The sequence below is a fragment of the Leptodactylus fuscus genome, chromosome 1, assembly GCF_031893055.1.
Source record: "Leptodactylus fuscus isolate aLepFus1 chromosome 1, aLepFus1.hap2, whole genome shotgun sequence".
Lineage (NCBI taxonomy): Eukaryota > Metazoa > Chordata > Amphibia > Anura > Leptodactylidae > Leptodactylus > Leptodactylus fuscus.
In genome coordinates, this window is record NC_134265.1 from 128,863,921 (window position 1) to 128,876,147 (window position 12,227).

The 12,227-nt window shown below is 41.6% G+C and overlaps 1 protein-coding gene across 1 annotated transcript; it reads right to left on the minus strand.

Moving 5' to 3' along the window:
* Nucleotides 1–10,497: 10,497 nt before the first annotated feature.
* LOC142189603 (olfactory receptor 6B9-like) lies at nt 10,498–11,451 on the minus strand. Its single transcript, XM_075262211.1, has one exon. The coding sequence runs from the start codon at nt 11,449–11,451 to the stop codon at nt 10,498–10,500; it is 954 nt and encodes a 317-aa protein (XP_075118312.1).
* Between the last annotated feature and the right edge of the window lie 776 nt (nt 11,452–12,227).

Genomic DNA, 12,227 nt, shown 5'->3' on the forward strand with positions numbered 1-12,227 from the left:
AGGTACCGCTCACAAATTTAATTGTAATGTGTGAAAACAGTTTTTGCACTAAATAAAGAACTATCATGATACCAAGACTAAATTTGATCAAAGATAATAAAGAGTGTATCAGCAAAACCCGCAATTTTCAAAGCCTTTAGCTGACTGTTTTATCTATATGGGGAGCCTCCTGACACTTCCAGTAGTAGATGTTGGAGAAGATAAATTTCAGGCAGTTGAATTTCAACTTTGTTTGAATTTCTATTTTGTTCATAGTGAGATAGCTCTTGGCCGAATAAAATGTGTATGGGCTGCATAAAAGGGTCATGTTAGGGTTCAAAAAGAAAAATGCAGCTTACCAGTGGAGATGTTGGACATTGCTTGATGTATGGAAAAATGTCTTGGACTCTGAGAAAGCCATCAGTAGAATTTATCAAATTTATCTAGTGCAGCCCCCGGGTACACCTCTCAAACGAGACAGGCTCCTTAATATTATAAGCCCCTATATGAGTGTGTGATTTAATATATAGCCACGTAATCGGTCAAAATTCTATCCAAGTGCCTTTCGTATTCAGGTAAACCTTAGAACAGGCTGCCACATCTGGTAGGCAATATACAAAATTATAGTGCACTATTGGGTAGACCAACACAAAGTCAAACTGTTATAATTCTATAACACTCATCAGTCAAAAGTTCGTTGATTGTATTTACCTACAATTTTTACTTTGATTTCTAGTGTATGCTGATGTTGTTAGAATATTAGAGCTGTGTACTCCAGAGATACATTGGTAGGGAGTTTAGTATATAGTTAGGCTGTTTGATGGGGGTAAGGATCTACAATAGCTTAGTGGTGAACTAGGGTACCAGTAGTTTGGGCAAAGATGTGCATCTCATATGGTCTCAGTTATGATGGCCCTATAAAGAGTGAAAGTTGGATGTAGGAATGTACTACAATATAAATAGGAATGTGAGAATTCCCCTCTATAACCTCAGAATATATCCTGAATAAGGATTGATTTGCGCATATATAATGTATATTTTAAGCGCAGTGCACCATTAATATGAATGGCATATCAATAGCATCTGGGTCTCTGCTGTATTTTACATTAGAGATGAGGCACTAATGCCCAAGGTCAGTGCCCGCACTGATCGTGGGCATTAACCCCTCCAGCACCTTGGTCAAAACTTGCCAAGACATCATTTTGCAGGGGATCACCAGCATCTGATTGAAGGGTCCCAGGCTTGTCTGCCTTTCATTTGTATGGCAGGCTGCTTTATCTAAGTAACAATATTTTGCAATGCAATCTATAAAAATGCAATATATAAAAATATGTTTCCCGAATGGTGAACTCTTAAAAAAAATCACAAGTCCTGAACTGCCATGTTTTCACTGTTTTACGACTGATAAAAATTTAAATAAGAAGTGATCAAAGCAATAAATATTCCACAAAATGGTATAACTAAAAAGGACACCTAGTCCCACAAAAAATACACCTTAGGCATCAATTATAAAATGGAATTATAAAAAAGTTATTGGTATCAGAATATGGCGACCTAGCAAAAATCCAAAGCTTTGCACAAAAAAAAAAAATTAAATTCTTTAAGGGGTTTAAAGGTTAAAAGGGATGTAAATAAAACTGTATAAATTTGGTATTCCTGCAATCATATCAAAACATAGAATATAGGTGACATGTCATTTTCAGTGTAGGGTGCACGCTCTAAAAACAAAGACCACAAGGAAGTCGCACAAATGCACTTTCTCCAATTTCACCACATTCTGGATTTTTTACAGCTTCCCAGTAAATTCTACAGAATAATAAATGGTACCATTATGAAGAACATTTTGTCCCGCAATATAGCTTTCATATAGCACAGTGAATTGGAAAATAAAAAAGTTATGGGGTTTGGAAAGCGGGAAGTCAAAAATTAAAATCGAAAAATGTTACTGACAGGAAGGGGTTAATCGGCGAACACATCATATCTGAACCAACTTTTAAGGAGTTAAAGACAGTTAATATATGGCTCTACATGTAAATGGTGGATAATACAAAGTAAATCTCTATACAAAGATTAAATATGGAATTAACAATAACATACAGCAGAAAATTTGCTTCATACCTATAACATAATGTCAATTAAACTGGGGGCAGATGGAGGAATGGACCTTAAACCGGGGGAGCAGATGGAGGGTGACGTTAAACTGGGGACAACTGGAGTAGAACATTAAACTGTGGGGGTAGGTGGAGGGGGACTGAACTGCCTCTAGTTACCCACAGATTAATGTCCCCCTGTATTTGCCCCCAGTTTAAACTGAGGCATGAGGAAATGGGATTTCATATTATGGTGCAAATAGAGGGGCCATATAATGTTATGGTGACTGTAGGAGCATTATACTGCATGGGGACACAAACAAAAATGGGTAAGAATGGACGGAGTCAATGTAGAAGTGGGCAGAGATAAATAGCGCGCCACACATTTTATCCCTCTTTCTGTCCTTTGAAAGTTGGGAGGTATGTAAATAGTAATATGCTTAGAAGCAGAACACTTACAATGTTACTACATTATGTCTGTGAAAAGCTTACATTCTTCTTTCTGAGTATTGGTGTTAATGCCCCCCTGAAAGTCCACGGATTTCCCTTGTTTGACTCCCCATCACCCTCTTACCTTTCTCGGTACAGGATAGCTCACGCGTGGTGGAATTGTGGGAGCTGTCCTGTTTCTATGACAGCTGGGAACCTTATGAAAGGTCCTAGGCTTGTAATTGGTATGTCCATTTGCTATACTTGTCAGTGGCTAAACAGATTTCAGAGGAGCTGAGTTACCCTTTCATACATGGAAGTGAATCTGGACTTTGAATATCCCCCCTTTCCCCTTGCTTTATATACATTTTACAATATATCGTTTGAACAGCCATTTTTCTAAAGGAACGGTTTCTATTATGTGTTATTACAGTTATTAGCTCTAAAGCTGGATTTTTATTTTAACAGTTCTTTTGCTGCTACAAAGAAGTGTGTTTGTTCCATTTTTCTAGGAGACACTGTAGAAAAATATACAATACAATACAATGTGAAATATACAATATTTGGTGAAATCCTTACTCACATGTTGACCCATAAGGTAACATTATTGGAGAACTCAGCTTCTTATGAAAACATGGAAAAAATTTTTTTTTTTTTTTTTTTTTTTAATTGAAACGTTTTTATTGAACAGTTTTTTATAATTTTACAGATAACAAATCTTGTGTGAGATACATCAAAGAAAAATAGTACATTAAATTCACATAAATAACTGAGCAAGAAGTATAATTCCATGGGCCAAGTAGCCAAACGTAAAACGAGTACATTTGCAGAGGGTCGCTCAGATGGTCCTAGAGCCGCATTTCCCAGGATATATGGAGGTTCAACAGAAGTATAAACAGATATTAAGGAGAATTGGACAGGCGTACATTCTGCTGAGCTTGTGATATGTCGTACAAATAATCAGGGTCTCAGTATACAACTGTCAAAGAAAGTGGTGATAGGTGTTGAGTGACGAAGGCCTAGGCAACATCTATTTTCAGGAAAGAAGGGAGCAATGAGCTCAGAATATATTGAGTGCGAATTGAGATGTCCTTAGGGCCGTAGCAATCCTAAAGTCGTATCCTCCTCCCCCCGAGGCATGTGGGAAAGAGGAGCAAAGGAGAAGAAAAGAGAAGAGAGAAGGAACTGAGAAGAATAACAGAGTGTAAGAAGAATCAGGGAGTCGTAAGAGGAACCAGAGAAAGAGCGTAGATAAGGGATGAGTGAGGAGGGGGAAGTCAGAGAGTGTCCGAGTACCGAGGTGAGGGGGGGGGGGGGGTAAGAAAAGACGTGGGGGGGGAGGAATGGGGGGGGGCGTAGTCAGTGGTAGTAGTCTTGGGCTCGACCATTAAGAAACAACTAAGAAGAAGGAGGGGCTATTAGTGAGTTTCCTTTCAAGGGGGATGGGTTTCAAAGAATCTCAATAGGGGGTTCCATATTTTCAAGAACGAATCATGTCGTCTCCTAGATTTGCTAAGCAGCTCTTCAAAGCGCAGAATTTCGCGGACCTTTTCCCACCACAATGAGATTGGAGGGGAAGAGGACTGCAGCCAGTACCTAGGGATTAGTGTCTTTGCCGCTGCAATTAGATATGTGGCGAGGACTTGGTCTTGCGGCCGGAAAGCGGAGGATGGCAGTGAGAGAAAAATGATCTCGGGAGTCAGAGTGATGCGAGAGCCGGTGATGCGTCTGATATGGCGTTGAATTGCTTCCCAAAAATCTTTCAGAAGTGGACAAGACCACCATAAGTGCAAATACATACCAGAATCGGAATCACATCGCCAACACTTATCTGAGGCAGATAAACGTTTATGAAAAAGCCAGTCGGGGGTGCGATACCAACGGAAGAGGAGCTTGTAGTGGGATTCTTGCAAATGAATGCAGGACGAAGGTCCGTGGGACTGTCGAAGGACATGTTTGACATCTTCTTCAGAAAGAGAGTGATGCAGTTCAAGTTCCCAGCTGGTGAGGAAGGCGGGCTTGGAGAATCTGGGAGGAGTGATGTATCTATGAAGGAAGATCGAGGTTTTTTTCAAAAGTCTAGTCTGGGATGATCAGGTTTTCTCAAAGGGGGTGAGAAGCATGCGAAGACTCGAGGCGGAGTTAAACTGCTCTATGTGGTGCCGAAGTGTGTGGGAGTGTATGAACGTGAGTCTTTTAGATTGAAGGAGAGTAAGGCACTTCTCCCAAGAAAGCTTGCCATCTTCAGAGGCTATATCAGACAGCTTGACGGACATCAGCAGGTCCCACACTTGGTCGCAATCCGTGAGTGAGGACCGATGTAAGGAGGGTAGTAGACCCAGCGGTAATAAGGGGGAGGGTGCAGGGGCAAGACTCTGGGACAAAGGTTTCCACGTTTCAAGTGCCCCTTGAAGTAACTCAGACAAAGTGGGTAGGGACGAGAGTCTAGGCGGAGGGTTCCAAAGCGCCGCAAGAGAACGCCTATCCAAGACGTGTGCAGGGGCTCGAAGAGGATGGGTGAGTGAGGTCCACCAGCGTAATTGGACGGCCTTATAGTAGTGAAGTACATCCGGTAGGCCAATGCCTCCTTCTGACTTTGATTTTGTAAGGAGCGTCCACGATAATCTAGGCGGCTTGTTCCTCCAAATGAATTTAGTGAAAAGCTGTCTGAGTTTAGTAAAGAATGGTTTGGGGAGAAAGATGGGGAGCATATTTATTTTGTACAGTATTTTGGGGGTAATGTAGGTTTGAATCAAATTTTTTCGGCCAAACCAGGACAAGGGGAGGGGCGAATAATCCGTGAGATCCTTTTGGATATCTCTTAGAAGAGGCAGGAAGTTTAGATTGTAAAGTTCAGATAAGCGAGGAGTGAGACGAACTCATAGATATTTGATGGATGTGGTGGCCCATTGGTAAGGGGTAGAAGCTGTTAAGGTAGTTTTGAGAGAGGGAGATAAGGATATAGGTAAGATTTCAGATTTGGAAAGATTCGCCTTATAGCGAGATACAATCCCATAGTTAGTCAAGATGTCTGTGATAGCAGGGAGTCCTGTCAAAGGGTTGGAAATTATGAAAAGGATGTCATCCGCGAACGCCGTTGATTTAAAAACACGGCCATTGACCTTAACACCCTGAACTAGGTCCGACTGACGAACAGCTTGTAGGAGAGTTTCTAAGACTAGGATAAAGAGTGAAGGGGATAGGGGGCATCCCTGACGAGTGCCATTCGATATGGTAAATGTTGCTGATAGAGTGCCGTTAACTCTCAGCCTCGCATGGGGTGACGCATAAAGTGTGAATATGGCTTCGATAAAAGGGGGAGGAAATCCAAATTTAACTAGTGTTGACCTCATAAAACCCCAATCCACACGGTCGAATGCTTTTTCAGCATCGACTCCCAAAAGGATTAAGGGGTCTCGGAGTGAGGAAGCTCTTTGTATAAGCGGTAATAAGGTAGCGGTATTATCCTTCCCTTCCCTTCCGTGCACAAATCCAGATTGTTCCTCGTGTATCAATTTGGGTAGGAAAGGTCTGAGACGAAGTGCCAGGAGTTTCGCCCAGACTTTCAAATCAGTATTGAGAAGGGATATTGGGCGATAGCTCCCACATTGAGTGGGATCTTTGCCATCTTTCGGGATAAGGGTAATGTGAGCTTCCTGAGATTGCATGGGAAGGGAGCCGCCAAGCAGGAGATGATTACACATACGAGCAAGGTGGGGGGAGAGGGTATTTAAGAATTTCTTATAGTATTGTAGGGGAAAACCATCCGGTCCAGGACTTTTCCCGGTTGGGAAACTATGTAGTACTGAGTTCAACTCGCTGATAGTAACTGGATCTAACAAAGTGGCGGTATCTACCTCTGAGAGGGTCGGCAAGTGAAGAGAGTCCATGAATTGCTTCGCCAGGAGAGACCTTTCAGTATCGGTATGTGGGGAAGGAAAGGAGTTTAGGTTATAGAGGTCAGAGTAGTAGCGTGCGAAGGCCGAGGCTATCTCCGGAGTTGAAGAGAGGAGGTCTCCGGTATGTGATTTAACGGAGGATATAAAGGACTTGGCTTTTGCTTTTTTAATGAGTGCGGACATAAGTCTACCACCTCTGTCTCCATGGGCATACAAAAGGGCGCGGTAGTGGAGGTGGTGTTTGGCCTGTTTACGATTGAGCAAGTCTTTGAGCTTCTCTCTCAAGGCGGTCAGGGAAGCCAGGGCTTGTGTAGCCAATGATCGTTTATGGATCCTCTCTAATTGGGCAATTTGGATGAGGACGGAGTCTAGTTCTCTCTGTCTCTCTTTCTTGCGAGCAGAAGCAATATTGATGATGTGACCTCTAATAAAAGCCTTATGGGCTTCTCAGACTATAGCAGGGCTCATATCAGGTTGTGCATTGAGCTCAAAATATTCAGTTAAAGCAGAAGCGAGGGTAGATATAATTTTTGTGTCATCTAAGAGGGATTCGTTCAATTTCCATGTTTGAAAGCCACGAGGAAGTGTTTTCAACTCTAATGTAGCAGAGACTGGAGCGTGATCCGAGATTGAAATTTGCCCTATTGAGGAGTGCACCAGGTTCGGAAGCGCATCCATAGGAACAAAGACATAGTCAATACGATGATACGAAGCTTGAGGGTGAGAGAAGAAGGTGAAGTCTTTAGTATTGGGGCAAAAACAGCGCCAAGCATCCGCCAATTTGAGGTCTTGGAGAGCGCATGAGAGCTTGCCAAGAAGGCGTTGAGAGATAGGAGTAGCGCGAGAAGTAGAATCTAGCAAGGGCTTTATCGCCACATTAAGGTCTCCGCCCATGACCAACAGTCCTTCTTTGAATGAAGCGAGAGTGGATAGAGTACTCAAAAGCCAAGGAATTTGATGCTTGTTGGGCGCATAAATAGAGGCAAAGGTGAAGACATTGGAAGCTATAGTACCTTTTAGAAAAAGAGCTCTGCCCTCTGGATCCGAATAGAGATTGCTAAGTCGAAACGGTACATTTGCGTGAATGAGTATGGAAACTCCTTTTGACTTGTTATGAGGGTTGGTGGAGTGAAAGGCTTGGTTAAAGTCCTTAACTGGTAGTTTGGGAATGTTATCAGCTTTAAAATGAATTTTAAAGGAGAGGAGAGGGGGGGGGGAGGAGGGAAGGTAGTGTTGGAGTTTGGAGAGGACGAATTGGCATTAGTGAGAGGCATTGAGCAATGCGTCATATCTAGTGTATCCAAAAAGGACCTCTGTGAAATAAAGTATCATAAACCAGTTTGAACAATGCATAATAAACATTCAGACATATATTCAACATTTGCCAAACCTGGCGAAGAACCGGGATGAAGTAGTAACCAGTTATGCGTCATACTTATAAAAACTGTACATCTAATATACCAACAAGATAAATGCAAGACACAAGAAGACTGGCAGAAGTATCGTCAGTATTTGCGCATTAGAAACTGGGAGACGGAAAGGGGGAAAAGGCAGCAGGTTAAATCAGGATGTGAAGTGAGAAGGGGGGGGGGAATAGGAGGGGAAGGAGGGGATCACCGTATAAAGTGAATGGGGTGAGGGAAGTAAAGATAGCATGAGGGCTAGGGTTAGAATTACTGTGTTACGCCAGTTTCAAGGTAATATAGACCGATAAACATTATATGAAGGGCAGTATAAGGCGACAGACAAGGTATCTCAAGCGTTCTAGCTAAGTAACATATCAGCAATGTATTGTATAGTAAGCAGAATACTGCGTTTCAATACGTCGGGCTCTGCCCAGCGTGAAGAGGGTTTGCAATAACAATATCTACAACATAAGTACATAGTTAGTAAGACATGCTTGGTGTCAAACGGAAAAGGAGAGGTTAAATGAGAGTGAGTATGAAGGGGTTCTAGATCTGCAGGCTGATGAATAGCAAAGCGTTTACCATCCTTTAAGATAGATATCCCAAAAGGGAAGAGCCAAGCATAGGGTATGTTTCGCGCTCTAAGCTTCTCCAGCAAGGGCTTGAACAGCCTCCTTTTTTGTAGAGTCGACTGGGCTAAGTCCTGAAAAAGCTGTACAGGGCATCCATCATAGGTCAAGTCCGACCTGGTCCTGGCAGCCGTTAAGAGATCGGAGGTGTCTGTCGAGGAGAAAAGGGCACAGACTACATCCCTCGGAGGTTCGTCAGGGGGAGGTTTCGGTCGGGCTGCACGATGAATCCTTTCTATGGCGACTTTAGCAGCTTTTTCCTCCCCTACCAGAGAAGAAATAAGGGAAGACGCCACTGACCTTAATGAGTCGGAGAGATAGGTCTCTGGCAGTCCACGGATCCTAAAGTTTCGTCGACGGGCCCTGTTCTCCAAGTCTTCTACTAAGAGGTAAGTATTGTTCAAATGAGCTGAGAAAGAGTCCATGCGGTGTATTACAGACTCCGATGCATGCATGAGTTCATTTTGTCCTTCCTCCAGATAATCCACCCGGCGAGTTGTAGATTTGAGTTCCGCTCGGAACTCCGCGAACTCCGCCACAAGAGGAGCCACTGCTTGATTGAGGACTTTACGGAGGTAAGTTTTAGATATTAACGCAGGATTGGCGTCTGGTAGTGAGCCTTCGCCATCAGATTCAATTGCTGCGTCTGTAATGCTGGAAGTGTCGTCCGGCGCCATTTTTGTAGAAGACCCGGCCGGGCTAAAGAGTTGCTTTTTAAGAAATTTGTGCATGGCTGCCTGGTGTGGAAGCAGCCCTTTCGCCTCCTGGGAGTCTAGAGACTTGTCTCTCCCCACCTTGACCATCTTCAGGGCTGATGAACGCTGTAAAAAGGCTAATAAACGGACACTGGCGACAGAGCTTGCAGGCTAAGCGTCCATCGCAGTTCGAGGTCAGGCTCCGCCCCGAAAACATGGAAATTTATTAAAGTATTCAATCTTACATTGTCCTTACAGAGGCCAGCATATTCAGTTGACAGAACTTATTTGGAAATGGTAAATGCTAAAAACTGCTTCAGAAAACACCAGGCGGTTTTCCCCTCCCCTAATGTGAATGGACTGTAGGTCATGTCACTTCTTTTTTCTGCTAGCAGCAAGAAACTGCTAGCAGAAAAAGGAAAGCTAGCAGTCTCCATAGACCACCATTGTATGGAGGCAGATCTTGAGGCGAAATCTGCTGTTAAAATCTACCTCATTGCCCCCATGTGAACTAGTCCTAAGAAACAGCCCTCAAATACTATAGTATGTGGATATTTGAAGAGACAAGCATCCCAACAATGTTTAGATGTAGCAAGTTTTAACATCACAAATAGTGCATTATTTACGTGGTGGCACAAAGTACCTTATGTCACAGGAATGTTATACTTTGCTACATTAGCAGCACAATTACTTTCTTTCTTTACCCCTATTATACTTACCCCCTCCATCCACCTAGAAGGAGCCTGGGGTTTCTTGGGATCTTTCAAAAGTAGGTGAATGACCACAAGGGACTCTTTAATATGCTCAGCCTGACAAATGATTCCTGGTCTTTGGTATTGGGTAATGTACAGGTGGGTTCACCCTTAGTTTAGCTTGAATTTGTTAAGGCCCCTATCTTGTCATGGACACATTCAATACAATATTGTAACGTGCTCTCAAAGCCCATGAAATTGCTCAATTAACAAAACAAAAAATTGATAGCCACACAAGGACACAGATAGGATATTTTTTTGTTATACACTATCTCAAAAAGTATTGTCCCAGGAAACACCTATCTGGACACATCTAACCAAGAGGAAAGGTAAGAGACAACGCACCCACCTGTAAGTTCTTGGACTGGATGTGTCCAGATATGTGGTCTACAAGTTAAGCAGATTTTCTAAACACAACATGATTTTGTGATGAGTTATCACAAAGTGATATGCAAGCTATCCTATTTGTATCTTTATGTGACCACACAGTGGGGAAGGGTGAACTTCACAGTTTCAAGGCTTTTGTTAGTATATAGTGATATTGTGTTGAATTGGTTTGACGACAAATTGGAATCCTTAACCTAATAGTTAAGTGTGGATAGATCTGTAATATTTTATTCAAATGTACAATCTTGGCATAATTTTTTTAGCCTGGATAATTTTTTGCAGTGATTCTTTTACTTCCTTGTTTCTCAGACAATAAATGAAAGGATTCAAAAGGGGAGTTAAAATAGAGTAGAATACAGAGATCAGCTTGTCCTCCTCAAAGGCATAACTGTCCTGAGGTCTGACATACATGAATATGACAGCCCCAAAATAAATGATCACAACTGTAAGATGGGAGCCACAGGTGGAGAATACTTTCTGGCGACCCATGGTGGAAGGAATTTTCATGATTGCATAAATGATATTAACATATGACACAAGAGTAAAAAATAGACAGCTGAAAACAATGATCCACATCAAACCAAAAAAGTATGATTTCAAAAGAGAGGTATCGGAACAGGACAGTCTTAGAAGTGGAGATACGTCACAAAAATAATGGTTTAGAATGTTGGGTCCACAAAATGATAGTCTTGCTAAGAAAGTTACAGGGAGTAAAGAACCAAGAAAAATCCCTACCCAACAGCCACAGGCCAAACACCAGCAAAACTTTGGTGTCATGATGGTATTATACCTTAATGGATAACAAATGGCCACATATCGATCATAAGCCATGATTGCCAGTAAAAAATTCTCTATTCCTCCCAGAAAAAAGAAAAAGTAACACTGAGAAAAGCAGGCACTGATGGATATATTATTTTTTCGGACTAAAAAACCTATAAGTAATTTAGGAACAGTCACAGTTACATAACAAATCTGCATAAAAGCAAAATTACTGAGAAAAAAGTACATGGGACGATGGAGATGCAAGTCAAGTCGAATTATAGAAATGATAACTAAGTTTCCCGTAACTATTAGCACATATGCAATGAAAAATACAAAAAATAGAAAGCTCTGAAATCTTTGACTTGCTGGAAATCCCAATAATATAAATTCAGTCACAGCGCTATCATTCCATAGTCCTCTCATTTCCCCATTCTATGAAATACCTGATAAGAAAGATGAGTAAAAGTTATTGACAAGCACATTCTCTCCTAAAATATGTATTGTCTTTGTTGTTCTAAGGCCGGGTTCACTTCTGTGCTGGGTTCCCAAATAACTGAAAAATGGACCACAAAAATAGCAGACACAAGCGGAGCCCAAGGGCCCAACATTGATGGGGTCCATCTGGTGTCTATTGGATGTCTGCTAACAGAAATGTCAAGCAGGTCTTTTTCGTAAAGCGATTTCTGATGGATCTGTGTGATACGAAGCACCGATGTGAAGCCAGCATTAGTTTTCAAATAGCTAAATATCAATACAATAATTTCAAGTAAAAGAAACAACACCAGTTTTTCAAGTACATTTTGGTATCTTAAGGAACCAAAGAAAAAAATGTTTGCAGTTAGGAATTGAGAGAATCTACTGTAACTTGTTGACAGTTCTGTACTTGCTTGCAGTACCTGAATCTTCAGAAAACAAATTGAAAAATAACAGAGTTAATATACCTTTTCTAGCACTAGGTTTTCCCCATTGCATCTAACATCAAGGGAGTAAATTATTTAAAATGAGTTTTTGGTTCTATTAAAAACACAATGTAATATATTTGTTAGGATAGATAGATAGATAGATAGATAGATAGATAGATAGATAGATAGATAGATAGATAGATAGATAAGAAATAAACAAAAAAAAAATTCCAGGAATAACTGCCCTCAACTCGAACTTAAGAATAGAAGGGGTTATCCAGCTTCAAATATTATCTT